Here is a 24,610-nt window from a genome sequence, read left to right as displayed (position 1 = left end):
CCATCTCCTCCTACTCCAAGGAACAGGCTGAACTTTGACTTGAAAAAGCTCAGGGGCGGCCAAGGTGAGGGACTGACTGGTTTATGGATTACCTCCAGAAGCATGTGACTTCCTGGACACTAGGTAATTTCATCTAAATGACTCAGACGGCCCCGCTGCTTGTCAGTGCTGCCAGGTACCAGTGGATTAGATCCGAAGGCACTAGGAGGTTGGTCACGCCCATCTCCTTTGAAGAGAATTTTTCAAGCTGTAGCCAATTACCTATATACCCCCAGGGATTGTTTCCTGGACACTGGGCCTTCCATCAACATAGGGCCATATGTTGAGTGCCCTCTTTTGGTTGGGAAACCATGGCAATATCTGACAAAAACCAACATAACACAGAAACCACCAAGCAGTAAAGGTACCAACAACCAGGAGTGCCCTTGCAGGCAGTGCCCACTGACTGTTGGGTCCAGTTAGTAGGCCAAGAGAAGTTTTTTGTTTGTTTTTGTCACTGGAGGACAATTTTAGGAAGGGAGAGAAAGAAACATCAATGTATGAGAGAAGCATCAATTAGGTGCCTCGCATACATGCCTGGACCAGGGATTGGCACCCAGACTAGGATCGACACCACTCCAATCAACTGAGCCACACTGGCCTGGAACAAGAGCAGTTTAAGGACATAGCATTTCCATTTGGCACCAAACCACCCAGCTCACTGTGTCAATTATGTTAAGATTTGTATCTGGGATTTGTTCTAATTAGATATGGTAAGCCATACAACATGGAAATGATCGTCATAAAGGAAGATCATACTCACAGACCTAGAACCTGCAGGCACGGCACAACTTGCCATGTAGGACCACACAGGGAAGGACCAGAGTTGGTCAGGAGACCTCTGCTCTAGGGAGAGGGCAACGCATGGCCCAGAGCCTTTATTGGGGTTTTCTGGGAAGGAATGGGTGAGGTGGGGATAGTTCACTGTGTAAATTTAGGGTTCGACAGTTTGAATGATTTTGGTAGGCTCTGGGCTATATAAGGATGTTCCCAGTTGTCTGGTACCTGGCCCTGGGGTGATTTAGAACAAATAATATGGGCTTAGAGTGTTAAGAGTTTGGGGGTGTGGATTTTGGATTGGTTTGTATATTAAAGGGGAGTCCTTTGTTATCTTTAGGAATTAGCAAGTCCTAGAAGGGACTGTGTCCCCAAGATCAAGGTCCCAAATGACAGAGAATCAAGAATACAGAAAATAAGAAAATATAGCCAATACACTTAGTTATACAAAAAGACAGATTTCTATGAGCTATAACTGAAAAACAAAAAGACAGGACTGTATATATTCCACTTTTGCAAAATAAAAATACTTCCCATCTATGTCTGTTTAGGATTATCATGTGAAAGAACACATACTTGATTAATAAATTGGATTGTGGCAGAAGGGGTAAAGGATAGGGAGGGAGGTGCTGATGTGGGAGGAGAAAGGTTTCCATGATAGTAACAAAATGTTAATCATCCCATTATGTATAATTCTATGCGTCACGGAGAGATACTTGGAAGCATGACACGAAAACGTTAGTAGTGGTTACCTTAAGGTAGTATAACTCTACATGACCATTACATCGTTTTTGGTAAGTTTTTATGTTGCTGGAATTTTTTACAGTGAGTTTGTATACAGCCATCCCTTGGTATCTGCAGGGGATTGGTTCCAGGACCCCCATGAATACCCAAATCCAAGGATGCTGACGTCTCTTATATAAAATGGTATAGTACACACATCCTCCCATTTACTTTAAATCATCTCCAGATTACTTTAAAAAACTAATACAATGTAAATGCTATTAAATAGTTATTATAATATATTAATTAGGGAATAATGACAAGAAAAAAAAAACCCTCTGTATATGTTTAGCACAGACATAAGCATCATCAGCCTAACCAGTACATGTTAGCAACAATGTAACTTTCTTTTGGGGGGGGGATATTTTTGATCCACAGTTGGTTGAACCTGTCAGTGTGAAACCCACTGATATGGAGGACTGACAGTATTTATGTAACTGGAAAAAAAGCAATACACTCTCTGGAGTTCAAACCTAGTTTGCAGTGACATTTGCTAAATGCACCAAGAAGGTTGGGGTCATAGGTAAATATGGGAGCCGTTATGGAGCCTCCGTCAGGATAATGGTAAAGAAAATTCAAATCAGTCAGCATGTCAAGTACTCTTGCTCTGTCTCTGGCAAAACCAAGGTGAAGAGACGAGCTGTGGGGATCTAGCACTGCGGCTCCTGCACAAAAACAGTAGCCAGTGGTGCCCAGACCTACTGTTTACTCTGCCATCAGAATAAAGTTGGCCTTCAGGAGACTGAAAAAATTGAAAGACTGGTAGAAGCGCCACAATTTGAAACATTGTTAGCCTAAAATAAATGGGTTAATTTATGTAAAAAAAAAAAAAGAAGCAATACACTTATTTGCATTTTGGAGAAAGACTTTTTCCTTTGAGTTACAAAAAACAATAATTTCCAATTTCAATAGCATTCTCGGAAGTCATAAGCATCCTCATCAAGGGGGGAAAAGTGAGAATAAAATGGTAAGGGCTTAATAAAATCAACATACAAAAGTAAACATATGTAAAACATCTGACCAAAAAGCTGTGTTATGAGGCCTAACATTACACACTTAAAAACTCAACAACTGGCCCTGACTGGTGTAGCTCAGTGGATTGAGCGCGAGCTGCGAACCAAAGGGTTGCCAGTTTGATTCCCAGTCAGGGCACATGCCTGGGTTGTGGGCCAGGTCCCCAAGGCGGGTTGCATAAGAGGCAACCACACATTGATATTTCTCTCGCTCTCTTTCTCCCTCCCTTTAAAAGTAAATAAATAAAATCTTGAAAAAATAATAAAAAAATAAAAATAAAAAAACTCAACAACTGTATATTTGGAATTCAAGCTCACAAAAACCTCTTTTACTAGTCTCCTGCTGATAACATCCAGGAACAAAGGAAATGTAAAATTAGCTTCATGATAATAACTTCTGGGTTGTAACACAATACGAGTAGACAGTAAAACAGAAATTTTATGGTAACAGTTCACGTTTAACTGTTTTCCTGTCAGGACATTTTTTGCCTTGATGAATGAAGTAAGACTTGGTCACATCTTAACACAATTCAGAGAAAGGGGGTTCAAGTATAAGTACAAGCTGCCATCTGATGCATTAAAATAAAGAAAACATGGGGATTCCCCCAAGTTAAAAAGATTCCTGTGATGCACTTTTTGGATTGCGGGAGGAACTGAATCCAAAAATATTTATATAAAGTTAGACAACTGTCAACTAAATTAAATCATTGCAAAAAGTGAATACATGAATAAGAATAAAACATTTTGGATGCTAACTTTCCAACTGTTATTTTTGATGTAATCACCCTCAGTAAAATCACCCTTGAAAGTGAAATGAACAGGCTGATGACGCAGCCAATGGGAGAAAGTCGCGCTGTTAAGTTCCACTTGTTAAGTTCCTCAGAGACAGCAGCTCACAGTTCACAGAGTCGGCTCAGCGTCCCACAGGCGGGCACCCGGACTTGTCTCCTTGAACTACGGCAACAGGGGCCGCCCCAGGCCACGGCAACTGGGATCAAGAGACATGTTTTGATTAAAGAAATTATATATAAGTCAGTTTCAGGACTTTGTGCAAATATTAACCTCATTTTAAAACATGGGGGAAAATATCACTCAAATTCAGCTAATTTAGCTGTCACTGAACAGTTAAAAAAAAGTCCCACTTGAAAAAATTTCATCAATAGAGATGCAAAGGTACTTAGGATTGATCTTCATCCTTCTTCATCACTGCTGCTCCAGGCATCTTCGAATGCTTGATTTACCTGTGATTTGCTTGTACTCTAAGAAGAGGGGGGGGAAGGAGCATTTGATTAATCTACCTCATGATTTTAGGATAGCAATATAGTTGTGCAACATATCAAATGAAAAACAATTAGATATTTCAAAATAAAAGTAATGTAAGAAATGCCCCATATGCAATATAATGTAATTTCATTTTAAACAGACATACCAGACTTTATCCAAATTATCTGTTTCCCTCAAAGTAGTTACCTCACAACACATACATACATGTGAGCTCATGAGAGCATGCTTGCACACACATGCATACATACACCATGATGTTGCTTAATGCAGTGCTGCGACTCTTTGGAATAATCTGGAGAAGGTAACAAATTACTAGCCCTGGAGTTAAGACTGGACTTAGGTCTATAGTCTGACTGGACTTTTTTTTTTTTTTTTAAGATTTTATTTATTTATTTTTAGAGAGAGAGGAAGGGAGGGAGAAAGAGAGAGGGAGAGAAACATCAATGTGTGGCTGCCTTTCATGCACCCCCCCTACTGGGGACCTGGCCTGCAACCCAGTCATGTGCCCTGACTGGGAATCGAACCGTGACCCTTTGGTTCACAGCCCACACTCAATCCACTGAGCTACACCAGCCAGGGCTGGACAACTTTTTACTGTTTGGGTGGACCTAACTTGTATAAATAAGCAAATATCCATACATGAGGAAGAAGGTGTTCATCAGACAAATACCATATAGGGTTCAAAAAGTAATGTTGGTTAAGTTGTGAGGTTTATTCATTTTTTATAGTTGGTAAAGTAGTTCAGAAGCAATGCAAAATGTGTCTGAAATGGTACTACATTTATCATTAGTACATGGGTTTCCCTGGGAGATTCCTTAGAAAGATAACATGCATTTGGTAGATGTTTATTTAAAACAACAAAACCACCTGCCCTCTTAGCACAGAAGGCAGCGCATCAGTCTCATAATCTAAAACAACAAAACATCACAGTGTTCTTGCAACTTTAGAGTCGTACCTGATCAAGGTAACCAACAACTACAGGAATTTTAATTATCTGTGGTATTTTAAATCAATTCACCTTTTTGAAAACATTTTAAATGGTTATCTTCTTCTTATGGACAATGACTAAAGGGCTTTAAGATGGTCTTGCTTTTTTGAGTATCTAGGAATTATGAGCCAGGTCTGCTTATTCCACAGCTTTTACATTTGCTATGAGACCCAAAATCCAGTAATATATCAGCACCAAGACTACTCTTAAATTATCTTACATCAGTATTGCTTTTTAACAACATATAGCCATATTTTATGATAAGGGTAACCCTTGCTGTATATCTGGAAATACCCATTTCTTTTTGATGAACATAAATAAAAAACTGATAACTATATATAACATAACTGTATAGGATACAGTATATACTGTATATACTATATACTAACTGTATGTAGTATACATACGTGTGTGCATACATATATATAGTAATACATATAGTAATGCATATAGTAATTCCCAAACAGCAGGACACAGTAATTAAATAATAATGCAAAATAAATGGCTGAACCAAAATATTTGACCATATTAAGCTTTCTACAGAAGGATATTAAGTCATTTAAAGCTGCTGAACACTAAAATTAATCAATGCCATAATAAACCAAAATAGACATGTGATGAAATCTGAAGTATTCATACAGTGTTTGGCCAGCTGCTTGAAAATGTATCATTGTGTTTTTATTCCCTCTGTCATTTAGATTAGGGCCAAAAGAAAATTATTCACAGGCTTTACACTGCAGTAACCATAGCAGTTGCAAATTTAGGTATGAAATATATCTTGTCAATAGCTGCTAAATGCTATCAACTACCCCCATAAAAATTAATTTCCATGTGGTTTGGACTGGACAGAGGTCTGTTTTCATAAAGGAACTAAATGCATGAAAAATGTTTTTAGAATTTCAAACTTGCTCTCTCAATGATTTTCTTCCATCTCCATTTAAGATGTTTTATTTTTATTCTGACTTGGGTAAGATTAACTTAATGTGTTACTAACTACATTTATATTTTCAGCTCTAAAAAACTGTACATAGAAATACTAGTTTTTAGACATTGGATTTTTTATACTGCAGAAGTTATGATAAATGGAGATGATTAACAGTGCTTGGTAAAACAATCTTTGGTAGGAAAGATATCACCTACAAAAAGCTTGACATAAAAGTAAAAAAATACAGAGGCTACTACTGAAGACCAGGGATTCATTTTTGTTTATCTAATTGTTTGTAAATTTCTAAGGTTTTTTATTCAGACTGTCATGTTTGTATAAATTTATGCTTTAAGGTAGGAACTAACAGACTGCTTGCTGGTAGCAATGTAAGTTCGTAAAACTTAACAGTGTAAAAAAAAAAATAGCCTTAGAAATGTCATCCATTCTATCCAAAAAAGTAATCAGGGATATAAAAAACTTATAGATACTGACTTTGATTTATTAATGTTCAAAAGAAATGTCTCCAAATGAGTAAATATTGAAGTAAATCGTAGTATGTAAATGACAGAATGCTATATTATTAAAAACAATAGTTATTAATGACATGAAAAAGGCTTCTTGTACAATATTAACTGAGAAAAGTAGGATGTCAAGTGTACGTCCAAGCATATTAAGTGTGTTAAAAAAAACAAGCAAACATGCACTAGAAAAAGTAGTAAATAAAAATGTAAATAGTAATTAACTCAACTTTATAAATTTGTTCAAGAAAATAGCAAAAAATGCTTTAAAATTTTCTTCCACATCAAGTAAATAAATTTTTCTTTATGATTAAGAAGTCATTATACAATTTGTACAAATAATATTTACCTCATCATCATCAGGAACTGGTTCATATAAGGATGGTACCCAAGCAAGAATATTGCAGTCTCTGCTGCCACTATAAAGTTCCTGTAACACAGAAAGCAAAGAGATGACTGTGGGTTAATTAATTTAAAGTTGATACCAATATGAAACAAACTACATTAATTTTAAATGATTAATTCTTAGTTTACATCAATTAGATTAACTGTATTTCTACTCTAAAGAACTGGACTTGTGCCCTTTTTAAATGTTTGTTTGTTGATGTAGTAAATCTTTTTTATTTATATACAGTATCATGATACCTCAGAGCTTGCTAAAGTGAAAAATTTACAAAAATACTCAACATCATAGTGGTTTTTATAATTTATTTCAAGTGTCAAAGTAGAGAAAGAATGGAATAAATAGTTTCTCTTCTGTCAGTAACTAAGTTTTAATAAGACTGCAAGGAAGAGACCATGAGTTCCTAGCCAAAAGTTCATAATGTTTTACCTAGCTCACAGTTGCCTAACTGGCTGCTGTTCAACTTAAGGACCTTTAAGATCCATATGCTATGCTTGTTGAGAAGTTTATTTTATAAGGGGAAGCTTGGGTTGATGCACTGTCAGTCTGTCAGTGTCTTTTAGGATACGCTGTTTGCACATGGCTGAAGGATGTTCATTTCCCTCCCCAACAAAACTTAAGGAATATGTTATATTGGCTCATACTGAAACATTCCTACGGGAGAGTGAAAAGATCCAGTCATATACACAGGGAATAAACTGGTATAATCTTTTCGGAAAACAGAATCTCAATATATATCAAAAATTCTTGTATGCATTTCTAAGTCATGCCAAAGACATACATGGAATTCAAGGATATCATCAGTATTATATTTACAATAAAAAAAGAAGTAATTGTCCAAAGTTGAGTAATGATTTATATATAAATTTATGTTGCACTCATATGATGGGTTACTATATATAGCCATTAAATTTATTTTTGAAGACTATTTAATGACATGGGAAAATACTCATAATAATGTAAAGAGAAAAGAACAGGATATACACCAAATACTTATAGAGTGAAGGAAAAAAAACCAGGATGTAAAATACTAGGTCCATTGGAAAAAAGCTATTTGGCAAAGAAGAAAAGGATAAAAAGCAAAAAATAGCAAATGTCAAGTGGTTATAAAACTCTGAATGGCTAAGTGATTTTTTCCCTCAGAAATAATTTCCGTATTTCTACAGAAATATTATTAACAATGTAACTTTTGTCTGCTCTGGTATCCAGTTATTTATCTTTATTATTGTTCTTCTCAAAGACTAGTTGAAACCTGGTACAATTAATATTTTTCTAAAAAAAACAAAAAAAGTAGGGGTTCTGAATAAAGGGAAAATAAGATTATGAAGTTATTATAGGAAATATAGATGTAAAAAATTAGATTTAGTTGACCATAATTAAATTTCTTAGAACAAAATTATATAAACTACACTATGAAATCTAGTATATATGGTTACAATAACTGTAGATAATGCAGAGACATTTTCATCTGTCCAGTGCCCTCAAGCAACTTAATTTTCTAAGGCAAGATACACACCCAAGATATTAAGCCTAAAAGGCAATTCAGGCTTAAGTACTGCTACACTGATAAAGATACAAAGAAAATTTTGTAGATGTTTAAGAAAGAGAGCTTGAAAGAGACAACACTTCAATCAGAATGATTCAATAAAGACTTCACTTAAATGGAGGCATTTCAATTGAGTCTTGAAGCTTTTCGGGTAAATGTAGGAGGTCATTTGGGTAATTAGATTAAAAAAACAAACAATGCTTACAGAAAAGTTGCAAATGTAGCACAAGTGGTTTTTTTCCTGAAACATGAAGGTAAATTGCCAACATGAGGTCCTATCACCCTGGAATAATTCAATGTACATTACCTGTGAATAAGGACATTCTCCTACATAATTACAATGCTATAAACAAAATCAGAAAATTCAGGAGGGATCTAGGATGGTGGCAGAGTAGGTAGAAGGTACACTCCCCTCCTCTCAAGACCAAATCGTAATTACAACTAAATTATAGAATAATCAACCTGAATGACCAACTAAAGAGTCATTGAACAGAAGAAGTCTTGTAAGTAAGGAAATACACAAAAACCCATGCTAAGACTGGTAAGAAGGCTGGAGACAAGAAAAGGGCTGGCCCGGCTCCCACAGATAGAGCCTGAGAATTCAGAGGGCCATCTCAGCTGCAAAGGGTCCCCCTAAGGAGTGAGGGGGCTGAACTCCATAATGGGCTCTGCAGCCCAGCCTTCAGAGCCAGGAAGAGGGGTGGGCCCACATAATATCTGACTGTGAAAATCACTGGGGATTCTGTCTGCCAGGATAGGACAGGAGGCTGCTGGAAAACCAGGAGCCCTTTTAAAGGGCCAGCACACAAAATCTAAATTGCAGGCACTCACCTTGAGCTCCAGCTGAGGATGACGGTTCAGAGCAAACTGGAGTCATACAGGAAGAGATTGGGTTGTGTAACTTTGGGAAGAGGGCTGGAGGGACAGCCACCAATGTCCCTGTGCTGAGTTCCTTTCCTACATCACCCACAGCTGCCATTTTTCCTGGGTAGAGCACTCCCCTCCGTATGGCATCAGCCTTAGGGAATGCACTGGTCCCACCACCCGACTCCCTGTGGACCCCCTACCAAGCTCACATCCTGCAGAGGAGCCTGCTGGCTGCAGCCAGACAGTGCCTATGATGTAGTCTTTCTTGGAAGGCTCTCAAAGATGTCCAGGAAGGCTCTCGTGGTCTAGGAAGACTCAGGGACCCAAAGGGAGAGACTGAGTTGTGTGTTTGGGGCGAGGGTCATTTTTCCCCATGCGCTTTACAGGCACCACCGTTCCTATGCACAGCCCTCCTACCACACAGCCAAATCTCAATTTGTCTTAGCCTGCTGAACTCTGCTGGCCCTACACTGATGGCTCCCTGAGACACCACCACACTACAAAGCACTGCAGGCCTCAGGTGGGTGATGGATGGCCATGGTATATCCTCAGACTTTTGCTGAATGGCCTCAGACCCAGTACTGATGCCAAGTTTGAATTGGTATCAACCTGGTGAATAGCACTTGCCCCTACCCCATGACAGAGCCTGACTCACACAACTTATATACTGGCAGAGGCTTTCAGTAGCTGACCTTAACAGGCAGCTGGCAAGTGGAGGTGAATCTTAGGGGAGCCTTTGACCTTTTCCTGACCTGCCCCAGGCTTGGTACTAGATACCCAGGTTGGTCCCTCCCACACACATCCAGGCCCAGCAGAGGCAGACATCAACTGTGAATCACTCTGCAGCTCCTAACAGGTAGCCCAGGACTGGTCACAGACAGTGCCTGACAGTGACCTGCACCAGACTCCCTCCGAAAATGCCCTAGAACCAACACATCCAGTGGTAGGCTTCAGACCACATCAGACCATGACTGAATTAGCTCCCTAAGTGCCACACCCAAAGGGAGATCATGGCAAGCATAAGATCTGTTGGGGACGAATTCTGTTTTGTGGGTTCAGCCCCTGCACAGCAGCTTGTACACAGTGCTCAGGGCCAATCGTCACAGCCAGCCAACCTGAGGGCCAACCCCACCCAAGAATACGTCAACAGCAGCTGACTCTAAAATACAACAGGAGGGCTCACATAACCCACACAGGGGACATTCCTAGAGGACCTAGTTCAGGTAACCAGGACTATACCCCTGAGGCCCATAGGGCACCTACTACACAAGGCCACCCTACCAAGACTGGGAGACACAGATCTATGTAGGATGCAGAAACAAATAGAGACGCAGCCAAAATGACACAAAGAAACATGTCCCAAAATGAAAGAATGGAAATCTGCAGAAGAACTAAATGAAATGAAGGCAAGCAATCTATCAGATACAGCATTCAAAACAATAGTTATAAGGATTCTCATGGAACTTAGTGCAAGCCCAAACAAGAGATAGCAAGCAGAAAAAAGAACATAGAAATCATAAAAAAGAATCACTCATAAATAAGGAATGCAGCATCTGAAACAAGAGTCCACTAGGAGGAATCAATAGCAGACTCAATGAAGCAGAGGATCAAATCAATGATTTGGAAGACTAGGTAGCAGAAAACACCAAATCAGAGCAGTTACAAAAAAAAGAATTTTAAAAAATGAGGATAGTTTAAGGGACTTCTGGGACAAGATGAAGCCACAATATAGGGGTACCAGAAAGAATAGAGCGGGAACAAGGGATTGAGAACCTATTTAAGGAAACAATGACTTTCCTAATCTGGTGAAGAAAAAACACACACAAGTCCAGAAAGCACAGAGTTTTCCAAAAAAGATGAACCCAAAGAGGCCCACAAAACTCATCAAAATTAAATGTCAAAGTTTAAAGACAAAGAGAGACTCTTAAAAGCACCAAGAGAAAGACAATTACCTACAAGGGAGTTCTCATAAGACTGTCAGTTGAGCGCTGGCTGGTGTGGCTCAGTGGATTGAGCATCAGCCTGGGAACCAAAGGGTTGCAGGTTGGATTCCCAGACAGGGCACATGCCTGATTTGCAGGCCAGGTCAGTCCCCCAGTAGGGGGCGCGTGAGAGACAACCACACATTGATGTTTTTCTTCCTGTCTTTCTCCTTCCCTTCCCTGCTCTCTAAAAAATAAATAAATAAAATATTTGAGGAAAAAGAAACAAAAAAAAGAATGTCAGTTGATTTCACAACAGAAACATTTCAGGCCAAAAGAAAAAGGCATGAAATATTAAAAGTGATGAAAAGCAAAGACCTATTACCAAGACTACTCTACCCAGCAAGGCTATCATTTAAAATTGGAGGAGAAATAAAAAGCTTTCCAGACAGACAGAAAAAAGGTAAAGGAGGTCATCACCACCAAACAATTTTAAAAGAAACATTAAAGCAACTTCTTAAAGAAGAAGAAAGAAAAAACAAAGAGGAACATAAATATGTACAAGAAAATGGCAATAAATATGTACCTATCAATAATCACTTTAAATGTAAATGGATTAAATGATCCAATCAAAGGCAAAGGGTAGCTGAATGGGTAAGAAAAAAAGACCCATACCAGAAACCCACTTTGGACTGAAAGACATACACAGACTTAAAGTAAAGGGATGGATAAAGATACTAGACACTTCAAGCAAATGGAAACAAAGAAAGCTGTGGTAATAATACTTATTTCAAACAAAGGCTATAATAAGAGACAAAGAAAGACATTGCATAATGATAAAGAGATCAATCCAATAAGAGGATATAACTTGTTAATTATTTATACATCCAAAACAGAAGTACCTAAATATATAAAGGAAATGATGGACATAAAGAAATAAATCAACAAAACTTCAGACTTACACAAACATAAGTCAAGATACACAAACTATATTTTGATATTAGACACATATATTCTATTTTCCCCAAAAGATTGTTTGCAAAAATATTATTTTAACTTGCTGGAAATTTTCAACAGCTAAATAAATGGAGCCCATATGCAAAAGCATTCTCAATTAATGTCTATTGACTTCAACTGGTCTACCTGACCAGCAAGTCCAGTAAGAAATTTCCAGCATGAAACTTCCCAAACCACTTTCGACATGTTCGATCAGTCACAGCAATTTCTCCATACACTGCACAAATCTTTTTTTGCATTTCAGCTGTGTTTTTGTTTCTTGAAATATTTTCTTGATTTATCTCAATCAAGTTGTACAGCATTATATACATCTATATAGCCATCCAATACCATCCAAAAGTCTATCCTATATTATCCTTTATTAAAAGAACCCAAACTCGAATGTGGATTAAAAGTATTGGGTTGGCCAAAAAGTTCATTTGGTTTTTTCCTGTAAGATGCCTCTAGTATAGTGCTTAGTTGTCTTTAACTTCACTCAAAACAATTTTGTTAGATTGTATTGTGACAGCTGTCATATTAAAATTAGTGAATTTTTGTGAAGCCATTTTCATATGGAAGGTGGAAGAAAATATGCAACCTTTTCAGCATATTACGCTTTACTATTTCAAGAAAGGTAAAAACACAATTGAAATGCAAAAAAAGATTTGTGCAGTGTATGGAGAAGGTGCTGTGCCTGATCAAACATATCAAAATGGTTTTCGAAGTTTCGTGCTGGAGATTCCTTGCTGGATGATACTCCGTGGTCAGGTAGAGCAGTTGAAGTTGATAGTGATCAAATCAAGACATTAATTGAGAACAATCAACATTATATCATGTGGGAGACAGCCAACATACTCAAAATATCCAAATCAATAAAGTTGTTGGCATAAGTGAACAATGTGTCTTATTTTATGGAAAGAAAACCATATAGACTTTGTGGCCAACCCAATATAATTCCCCAGAATGAGATTACAATTTATTCCTTTATATACAACTAGTCTGGCAAATTAGCTACCTGAACATTTTAAATTCCCTTAAGTATCATTCTTACCTGGAAATTAGATTGAAATACACAGCAGTCAACACTCTTATAATGTCCCTTAAGCATAGTTATCTGTTCTCCTGAGTAAATTGTATAAACAGCAATGGTGCTACCATATGGCACAAAAACAAATTCTGAACTGCAGCCACAGGAGACAGCGAATTTCAATCCTTTTCTACTGTCATTATAAACTTTTCCATAATTCACCTGTGGGATGTAAAATCATAAAGTTACTCACTTCTTAAATCTGAATTAAAAAGACAACAAAGATTAGAGGTATTTACTTAAAATAATTGAATATACTATAAAAAGCATTCTTACATATCTAAAGAAAATGACCAATGTTCTAATATAAATAAGGGCCAATGACATAAATGTACATTTCATATGAGAGAAATACAAACAGTAAAAAAAAAGCCACCAAAGCAAATGTTCACATTCAGCCTTGATAGAAATAAAAACACTAATTAAGGCATCCTTTAAGAATAATTTTCAACTATTTAGCAAAGATTTTAAGAAACCATAAGACAATATGGGTACAAGTGATGTAAACATGTTGGTGGCATTGTAATTTGGTCATTCCTTCTAAAAGACCAAATTGTTTATTATGCAACAAAATACAAAGATATTCTTTTTTGGGGGGGGATAACATTTTTATTTTAAAACATTTTTAATTATGGTAAAATATACATATCAAAATTTGCCATCTTAATCATATTTAAGTGTTCAGCTCAGTGACACTAAGTACATTCACAATTGTGCAATCACCACCACCATCAATCTCCACAACTCTATTCATTTTGCAAAACTGAAATGTTGTACCCATTAAACAACAAATATATTCCTATTCCTTGATCTAGTAACTACTCCTGGGAATTTATGTTAGCGAAATAATTAAACAGCAAAAAGCTGTATGCCCAGAGGAATCCAATGCAGCATTAATTCAAATGACAAAATAACTGAGAACATATGTAAATTTCTAATAAGATACTAATTCTAGTTTATATAGCAATTAAAATAATAATTATTAAAATTATGCTGAAAATAGGAGTAAAAGCTAAGTATAAAAAAACCGCAGAAGCTCTGACTGGTGTGGCTCAGTGGGTTAGGCAATTGATCAATGTTTCTCCCATATCAATGCTTCTCTCCCTCCCCTCTCTCCCTCTCTCTAAAAATAAATAAAATGTTAAAAAAAACTCCACAGAACACAAGTAGCGTGTATACTATAATTCCAGTTTTATATACATAATTATGCATTTGGTATAAAAATAAAAATTCTGCAACTGTATGCAAAAGGTACAAGTCCAACAGTATCGGCATCACCTGAGCAGTCAGAAATGCAGAATTCTAGGGCCTACCCCAGTCCTACTGAATTAGAATCTTCATTTTAACAAGATCCCTAGGTGATCTGTAGGATCATCAAGGTCTAAGAAGTTCTGGACTAAAGAAATTGACAGATTTACGTCCCACTGATAATTTAGATAAGCAGCTTAGGGTAGGTGTGTAATAATCTGGGAATCATGAACATGCGGGTCACCAAAATTGCCCTTTACTATGGCTAATACTAGTTTGAACAGTTATTTGTCTTTCTAAGGGCTGGGTGAAAGTGTGTGTGTGTGAGACCCACACTGAGTGAGGCCACACTCAGTATTGTATTAGTTGTTCCCAATCTTTCATGCACAGTGGATCAGTAGAGCAATGCTCCTCCACTGTGTAGGGAGAATGTGGTGAGGGTGAGGTGGGGTAGATTGTCTTGAGTTGAGAATTACTAGTTCAGGTAATGGGAAAATGTTATAAAAAGAAAGTTGTGTTAGAGGTAAGAAACAGAGTTAGGCAAGGATCAGAGTTAAATCTATAGAAAAAAAAAATCAAGTATATGACACAGATCTATTTCTTTACTTTATATTCAAAAGGTAGAGGTATTTAAAAATCTCTTACTAGTGTGTTCTCTCCATTGGAACTATTCCAGAGCCTCATTCGATTATCTGTACCAACAGTGAGGAGGTGAAGCCCATCACTTGTAAAACACAAGCCATTAACTTTCCCATTATGAGCAGTGTTTGCTGCAATGTAAAATACAATTCAGTTTATCTGTTCTCGTATTCAGCACACATTCAATACTTGCTGATCTACTTATTTAAACATAGTAAAGGCAACTACCTGAATTACTTAAAATATATAAGGTGATTATATTTAAAATTAATCATCCTTTTGTATTACTTGAATATGATAAGCTACTGTATTTTGCTGTGTATAATGCACACTTTTTTGCCCAAATTTTTGATGGAAAAATAAGGATGAGCATTATATATGGGCAGTACCTGAAACACCTTGTATCTGTTCTTATATTTTGTAATTATTTGTTTGTTAAAATTTCTTGTACCATAATATATTAAAAAGTAAATGCTAAAATTCCTTTGTAATACAAAAAACAAGCATCTACATATAAATACATAAAAGGTTGAATTTAAAACAAAAGATTTTTTTCCTGGAAGTTTGGGCCAAAAACCTGGTGCACATTATACATGGGAGGGTATTATACACAGCAAAATATAGTGTATAAATTAGAACCATAAAAATAGAGGAAAAACCAAAGGGAGAAAATTCTGCCAAATATATCTGTCTTTAAAAAGTAAGCTGTGCTATAAAACTCAATTAATTACATAGTTTAATATTAAAATTTTAAATTAAGCACCTCTCAAACTTCTTATATACTATTTCTATTTTTAACCTAAAAATCAATCCACAGGGTATTAAAAATCATTAATACTACTATTTCCTATTAAAAAACTTTAACAGGGGAAGAGAACTATTCTAGTTTCAATCAAAATTTATATTACTTTTAAAATAATAAGTTTGAGAAAGCATAATTCTCAATAGCCTTGTTTATTTAAATAAAAAGATTATTTAAAAATCATAGATTTTACATAGTTCTGTCTTATATATTTTTGGTCCAGAATTGTGATTCAGAATTTTAATGTATACGAAAATTAAATTCTATTAAAAAATACAATTGAGGTATTTTATCTCCTGGATTGCAGCTGACATACTTAACATAAGTTACAGATTTTACTGTGACACAATGGCCACTAAATGTCACTATTCCTTTAACTTATTACTTCCTAAGTGGCACTAAATTTGCATAAGTTGGCATCACTGGAGGAAAGAAAAGGTAACAAGTTAATCCAGAAAAATTTCTACACTTGAAAATTCAGTGACAGATGAAATGCCATACTTACTTGTATCTTAAAGACAACAATAATTTATTTAAATTATGAAATTGATTCATTGTGAATGACTTTTTTAAAAATCACAAAATTTACAATTTGTCAAGACATGTATTATTTGGTTTCACTCAAAATTTTCAAATAAAAATACTATTTTTTAATATTTCTCTATTAGTGCTTTCTTCATTACCTGATTCAACAGCTTGTGAGTTTTTCCCATTATGCTGATCAAGAGTAATCAGACATCCTGATGCTCTCCTCACATCCCATAATTTTACTCTACTGTCGGCACTGAGAAGAAATAAATGTTACACGGACATATATAACTAGGATAGTGACTGCACTCTCCTCACCTACCTTTCCAGTATTACGGCACATAGAGGGCTTGGGATATTTGTACATTTGGGTTATTTTCAGCAAATATTCAATAGTCAATAGAAGCACAAAGAAATACAAAAATTTTTCAAAGTAACCTTTTCTTAGATCATAAGAACAGAATTCTGCTAGTTTTCATTTTGTTTTTAATGACATGAACATCTTCCTTCCCAAGGACTAGATAGGCTGAGCTTGTTACTTATTTAAGCAAGTCTGTCACTACATCCTTACTATTTTTATTATTCAAATGTTGTCTAGACAATCAAGCAGTTAACTAATTTCCCTTTGCTTCAGGATCCATTTCATGAATTTGGTGGTATTTTTTTTAACATGATAAAAACATCAGAACAAAGTGAATAATAAGAACAATGTATTTTTATTTGGCTTCCTGTACTCAAATAATCTTTGCCCAATATACAAGAATGAAACTTAATGTCTTTGGGAAATTAGATATTTTCATTTTAAAGGAAAAACCAGGATCACACATTATTTTCTGCTTCTAAACTACTCCTAAACAAATATTGATCAGTTCAGGTTATGCTTTCATATCCTCACAAAGACCTCAACAATACTCTAATCCACTGGGTTTATCCAGGCCATTTTGATTGGAAAACCATTGCATTGCATTCTATAACCCTATTTCTCATTAAGAGGTTAATCATACCTATATGATTGGGCTGGCCAAAAAGTTTATTTGGTTTTCTCCCTAAGCTAGCTCTAGTAGTGCTTAGTTGTCTTTAACTTCATTTGAAACAATTTTGTTAGACTGTATTGTGACAGCTGTCACATCAGCATGCATTTAAAAAAAAAAGACATCAAAATTGGTGGACTTTTGTGTAGTCATTTTAATACTGAAGGTGGAAGAAAATAAGCAACATTTTTGGCATACTATGCTTTAGCATTTCAAGATAGGTAAAAATGCAACTGAAACTCAAAATAAGATTTGTGCCATGTATGGAGAAGATGCTGTGACTGATCAAATGTGTCAAAAATGGCTTGCAAAGTTTCGTGCTGGTGACTTCTCGCTGGACAATGCTCCACGGTCAGGTAGATCAGTTGAAGCTGACAGCAATCAAGTCAAGACATTAAATGAGAACAGTCAATGTTATACCACATGGGAGACAGCTGATATACTCAAAATATTCACATCAATAAAGCTATTAATGAAAATGAAAAATGTCTTTTATGAAAAAAAAATTTTGGCTAATGATATATATATATTTCCTTGATTCATTTCACAGATCATCAAAGCTAGCCAATTAGAATAGTAAGCAAAAAACTAGCATTTCCATTCTCAAGTTGGTTTTCTTTCTTTCCAGATGGGGAAAACATGTGCCATGGGATAAGCCTGAGGATTTAAGTCTCTTCTGAAACAGATTAGATTTAGAGGTATCTGACTCCTAACACTGATTACTAAATTCATTCTGGTATCAATTCAAATTCCTAGGGTACTCTGAGAACCAAATGCCTCTTAGCCTCCATGTGACTTGAGTAAAACCCAGTTAGGCAGAAACAATGTAAATTCACCCTAACATGGACCCACAACCAGAACCTAGCTCCTCACCATCACACCTCTGTAGCCAGCCTCTTAAGGCTACATTTTAGACCTTGTTCTACTTCAGAAATTTTAAATTTCAATATAACATTCTGCAAACTATTAACAAATAGTCTTTGGGGACCAAACTGTGACAGAGAGGGAGGGCTAGAAGCTTTACAAAAATCCAGACACATATCTTTCTAAAACTAATAACTTTTGTAATAATTCTGCAAAAAAAGTTTTATTAAAATGTCTACATCAAAAATTTTGGCTACTAGAGCTATCCCTTCAGTTTTTTAATTTTCTTACTCTGATACACATACTTCTTCTATCTTATTAGGTCCTTGATCCCCTTCCATAAACGTTTTTGTGATTTTTTTTAAAAAGATTTTATTTATTTTTAGAGAGGGGAAGGGAAGGAGAAAGAGAGGGAGAGAAACATCAATGTGTGGTTGCCTCTTGTATACCCCCAACTGGGGACCTGGCCTGCAACCCAGGCACGTGCCCTGACTGGGAATCGAACAGGGGACCCTTTTGTTTGCAGGCCAGCACTCAATCCACTGGGCTACACCAGCCAGGGCCCTTTCTGTGATTTTATCTCCTCCCTTACGCCCATGACTTCAACAATTTTCACATAATTAAGTCTGTGTCACTTAATGTTTTGATTTCTGTGGCTTAGTACAGCCATGGTCCACACCTTCAACTAAGCACACAACACTGACCAGCATTCTTATGTGCCCCTAAAAAGATCTCTCATCCAACTGTTAATACTGTTCATCCAAATCTTTACTACTTTCCTCTAAAATTCCATCCCCATTCCAGTATTTTCAATAGGTGACATGAAGTTCTACTCCACTAAAAAACAAGAGGCCACTAGGTTTGCACTTCTTGAACTTGCTGCAAAGTCACAAATTAAACTGGATTCATGTCTACCCCTTCCTCCATCCATTTTGTCTCGCAATGCCCTTCATGTGTTAAATCAAGTGTCCCCCTTCTACCTGGACCCTTGATACTGCCCTCTTCCATCTGTTTAAGGTCTTGAGGTAACAACTATTCCCTCCATTTCTTACCTTCACCAATTCTTCTCTACTGATACTTTCTTCTCAGCATTTAAACCGGAAAGACTCTTCCCTCCAGCAAATAAAACCCCCCAAGCCCCTGGTCCTCTCAGAGCTAAGTACTTCTGCTCTCTTTTCCCGTATTGCACTTCCCAGAGATGTAACTCTATTAAAGCATTTTCAGTATGTCCTGTAATCACTGATTTTTTTTTGACTACTTCCCGTAAACTGTTAGCTTCTTGAAGGGCATATGCCTTGGTTTAACTGTGTCCATAACACAGTGTTTGGCACATGGTAGGAAGTCGTTAAATATTAGTAAACTGAATCAATGAATTAACAGATGTGTCCAATCAGATTCACAGTAATTGTGGATTAAAGAAAATGAATAAAAAGCTATGTTTTTAAATGAATAGCACTATAATTTTATATGCAAAATAGACAGAACAGTTGTTCTACTGTTTTTCCAGCAGTACTAGATTTACATTGCTACATAAATTCTCCTATTTTCTCTATTTTAAAAGTGAGCACCTTCAAGAAGCATAGTGAGGATCAGAATTATGATACAAAGGAAGATTTCTTCTGGTGTTATTAATTAAAACCTGTAACTCAATTATTTTAAGGATGCAATTAATAACTAAACATGCATCTTACATAAATGTAGTCTTTCATTACATAAATGAAAATGTAGTTTTTCATTAATTACTAACTTTGAGGTCAAATTATCTGCAATTCACCTTGCAGTTGCCAAGATATATTCATAACGTGGTGACCAGGAAACTGCCAATACTTCTTGTCTGTGACCTGCAAAAATGACTGTATGAAAAACCTTGCGAAATATTTGAAAAAGCAAAAGGTACAATTACTTTTTTGATTCTGAAGAAAGTAAAAAATATTAAAGATAAATTGATATATATTTTTTACTTTTATAACAATCTATTTAAATATTAATGTGAAGTCTATAGGGCATTTCCTACACATGGTATTTTATTATAGAAGGCCTGGTTTTGCTTTGGAAAGAACAGGCAGAGCAAGTGATTCTTTCTTTTTAAATTCAGCTGTTGGCCTAATAACTCAATCCATCAATATGTGATAGAGCTCAAGCTCACTTACTTATCTCTACAGCAAAAGCCATTGCAACAAACTATACAAGATAAACATGCTAAACAATAAAAAGTTTTCTAACTTTTCAGAAAATTATAAAACAAAAAATTATTTTAATTCATGACTATAAAAAACATGTATAAAATTTTTTTCTACAAAGCACAAGTGCTAAATTCACAGAATAAGTGGTGTTCAGCATCTTAATTCACTTTTACTTAACTATTCAAATCAGTTATTTTAATCTACCTAGTTTATATCAAATAGAAACTCATGATAATATAAAACAAATGTTATCTCTTTCCCAAAGTTTTCCTTATATATTTACTAAGTGTTTCTCTAAGATGAATAAAAATGTTGTATTTCTGAATTACATCCCACCTTTCATTGTTTAGAATTAGATGATCTAATACCAATAAAAAGTAGCAAAAATAATTTAAATTAATATAACTTTACCAAAGTATTACTTCAGTATCTTTTGTTAGACCTGCCATAACCTTTGAGCTCTCCCTATGGCAACTGTTCTTGTAAATGTCTTCAAAATAGTTCAGTCTTATAAGAATAATGCACAGAAGGATCTTTATTTCCCTGTTGACTTTTAACAACTACCACAAAACACATCAGTCATGTCACTTACAAAGAATACATTGTTAGTAATGTTTCCTTTTAGTGAATGTACTCAAAGTAATTGTTGTTACAAATAAAAAATACCCTGTAGAATGTGGCAACAGGATCCAGACTTTAAGTCACAAAGTTGTACTTTGGGCCCTCTAGTACCAACTGTAAAACAAAAATAAGAATGTTTCAAGATAATTTTATTATAAATCATCATCAAAAGGAAGTAAGAAACTACCATTATGAATTATGGCCCTTTCACTGCATCCACACAGAAATATGAAAACGTATTCTGAAAATACACTTCAAATCATTTTCAATGTTTATAATTAGAAAACTTATTTTAATAGTAGTTATATTTTAGTACTAAAACAACTCTATTATTGCATTATTTTTTAACATTTAATTTAGAAATAATTATATTTGCTTACAGAAAGTTGCAAAGATAGTATGGAGAGGCCCTTGTGTACCTTTAATCAAGTTCCCCCGATAGTTATATGTTAGGTAACTATAGTACAATATCAAATTCAGGAAATTTGTATTGGTACAATGTGGTATATAATTCCATGCTATTTTATCACCTTCAATTATTTTATTTTAATAGCTTAGGTTTTCCATGATAATGAAATACTTCCAATCACTAGTAACAGATTCACAGGAACTCTGGATACAGAAAGAGTGGACCCCACAGACAATTTTATGCCCAGCTCTTCTCTAAGATGAAGTAGCTGACTGACGTCCGGTGAGGAGTTTCAGGCAATGCCAGAGAATAATGAAATCACAGGGACTTGACCCCTGACACCAGAAAATTTTTTTTCTTTCACAAACATGAAAATTTTGTTGCAGGTACTTTCATAAAAATGGTTGTTTAATTTGAATCACACAATTTTAGAGAAAAGGAAATAATTTCCTCGTTTTATTGTGTCAAATTGAAAAAGCTGTCAAATTTTGTTCATGTAAAATCTTTGAAACTTTGGTGGTTTATACATGATTCTTTGGGAACAGAAATGTACCTTCTTAATTAATCTTTGGTTCCTACCCATTAGCACAGTACATGCACTTAAGTCTTTTCTAAAAAAGAATTCTGTTCTTCATCTGGGTTAAAATATCTGTATCAAAACTAACGAGATGAAAAGGGAGAAAATTTTCAAAATGTTACAGAACAAAAGAATACATGTACAAACCTGCTACCAAAGAGTGCTTGGTGGCGACTGGAGACATATGATGACTATAAACTGTTTCTTCAAAATTAAATACATCTGCAATCTGGTAATCAAAAGACATTTTTAAAGTGTAAGTTCTAATTACAGTGACAAATGCAACAAATTTTCTATTTACTTATTTTCACATTGTTAGCAATTTTTTAATTGACTGCTAGAAATTTATTTGCCAAACATAGGAATGGTAATACCCTCAAAAACCTGATCATTTAAAATCCTATGTTATTTATGACATTTTTCTCCCTCTTGTGAGGAAAATAGTTTTTCTCCAGTAAATCACAGAGGTTAAGATTAAAGACAACCCCTGGCTCATCATCTTTCTCTCTACCTCATTTGGGGACTTCAGCATCTACATAGATGATTTAGCCAGTGCTCTGCCTCTTAGTTTCATACAAGCTCAGCTACCACAACCAGGACACTCTCATCACCTTCTTTCAAATTCATACATTTCAGTTATATATGACTACAATCACCTGACATTCATTCTTAGCTTTCTTTCCCCCACCTACTTCCAGGACACCCAAATAAAGCCTAGAACTCCTATCAGTACTTCCTGTCTTCACTTTCCCTTCTTGGGCTTGGATTCCAAGGTCTGTCTGACACTTCAACTGCCAACATCTTCAACTCTTTTGCTGTTATCCTTGCACTAGTCAAGACCTCAACCCTTGATGACTCCAAATGTCTGCCTTCTGTGCACCTATACTCAAGCTGATCTACATCACAGAGGTTAGCAAACATTTTCCATAAGGGTCAGGCTGTAAATATGAAAGGCTTTGAAGGCCAGCTACTCATTTCTGACATTGGCATCAAAGTGGAAACAGACAACAAATGAGCATGTCTCTGTTCCAATAAAACTTCATTTACAAAAAGAAGCCATGAGCCAAAGTTGGCCTATGGACTGTAGTTAGCTGACCTCTCTCCTACCCCAGTGAAGTAAGTTTTTTTAAAAGATTATTTATTTATTTATTTATTTTTAAACAGAGAGTAAAGGAGAGAGAAAGAGGAGGAGACAAACATCAATGTGTGGTTGCCTCTTGAGGCGTCCCCTAAAGGGGACACGACCTGAAACTCAGCCCTGGGCCCTGACGGGGAATCAAACCAGTGACCCCTTGGTTCACAGGCCTGTACTCAATCCTCTGAGCCATACTAGCCAGGGCGTGGTTCTACCTTTATAATAAGGTAGATTGGTTATCACCATAAAAGATCATTAATCTCAACAGGGCTTTCAACATTAACTGCCAGTCCTGCAACAATTCACTAGCATTCCCTGCAATATTTTGGAAGCCATTCTCTGTAGCTATTTCAAACTTTCTGCACTCTCCACAAACACCTCTACTTGGTCACAACAGGTGGATCTGGTCTTATATTCCAAAGAGAAAACAGAAGCCAATCAGTAAGAATTCTCTTTACGTCTTATCAACAAGCTTACAAACATATTTGCTTGCACTTAGCCTTTTTCCTTCTTCACTCCTAGTACCATGGAAAAATGATCCCTCCTCATATTGAAAAGAAATGTGTTCAGATACTTATTAGCATTGTCAGAAATCTCATCCTATACATTATCTCCTCTATATCCCGGGTATCTATAACCTCTCCCTCCCTACAGGCTCATTCCCATCAGCACTAAAAAAATGTTCAAGTCTCTTTCATCTTAATAGCACCCCCTCCCAAAGACATACACACACACGCACACACACACAAAACCTTTTAACCAAATTTCTCCTATTTTTTTTAATAGAAATAGAAAAGAAAAATCCTATAATTTGTATGGAACCGCAAATGACCCCAAATAGCCAGAGCAATCTTGAGACAAAAACAAAGCTGAAGGCATCACATTTCCTGATTTCAAACTATATTAAAAAACAGTAATCAAAACAGTATGGTGTTGGCAGAAAAGCAGACACACAAATCAAAAAAAGAACAGAAAGCCCAGAAATAAACCCAGGCATATATGGTCAATTAATTTACAACTAAGGAGAGTCTCTTCAATAAATGTTGTTGAAAAAACTGGACAACCACATGCAAAGAAAAAAAAAATCTTATACCGTACACATAAATTAACTCAAAATGAATTAAAGACTTGAATTTAAGACCTGAAATCATACAAATCCTAGAAGAAAACATAGGGATAAGCTCCTTGAGTATGATTGTTTGGATTGGATACCAAAAGCAAAAGCAAGTATAAAACCAAAAACCTTATGAACAGCAAAGGAAACCATCAACAAAATGAAAAGGCAATTGACAGAATAGGAGATAATATTTGCAAACCATGTATCCAATAAAGGGCTAATATCTAAAATACACAAAATAGTCATTCAACTCAATAGCAAACCTCACCTCCCAAAGAATCCAATTTAAAAAAGGGCAGAGGAGCTAA

General features: G+C 35.8%; 1 protein-coding gene and 1 pseudogene across 4 annotated transcripts in view; one reads left to right on the top strand and one right to left on the bottom strand.

The window, feature by feature from the left end:
• The first annotated feature begins 1,589 nt into the window (after positions 1-1,589).
• On the top strand, positions 1,590-2,365 carry LOC112320933 (large ribosomal subunit protein eL43-like; annotated as a pseudogene).
• The window catches only part of ERCC8 (ERCC excision repair 8, CSA ubiquitin ligase complex subunit), a 34,156-nt gene continuing 11,147 nt past the window's right edge, over positions 1,602-24,610 (bottom strand). For 3 of the 4 annotated variants that reach the window (XM_024578586.3, XM_024578584.4, XM_045186367.2), the window contains 8 exons: positions 22,198-22,279; positions 21,110-21,178; positions 20,035-20,101; positions 16,521-16,621; positions 15,042-15,166; positions 13,113-13,310; positions 6,677-6,757; positions 1,602-3,871 (listed from right to left, as the gene is read on the bottom strand). In XM_024578586.3, the coding sequence (XP_024434354.1) occupies positions 3,803-3,871; positions 6,677-6,757; positions 13,113-13,310; positions 15,042-15,166; positions 16,521-16,621; positions 20,035-20,101; positions 21,110-21,178; positions 22,198-22,279 (792 nt within the window). In that variant the 3' untranslated portion in view covers positions 1,602-3,802. The remainder of the gene's footprint in view (positions 3,872-6,676; positions 6,758-13,112; positions 13,311-15,041; positions 15,167-16,520; positions 16,622-20,034; positions 20,102-21,109; positions 21,179-22,197; positions 22,280-24,610) is intronic. The other variant, XM_024578585.4, reaches the window with a different exon arrangement.

Source organism: Desmodus rotundus, chromosome 1, assembly GCF_022682495.2.
Source record: "Desmodus rotundus isolate HL8 chromosome 1, HLdesRot8A.1, whole genome shotgun sequence".
Lineage (NCBI taxonomy): Eukaryota > Metazoa > Chordata > Mammalia > Chiroptera > Phyllostomidae > Desmodus > Desmodus rotundus.
This window is presented reverse-complemented; position numbering and strand designations above follow the sequence as displayed.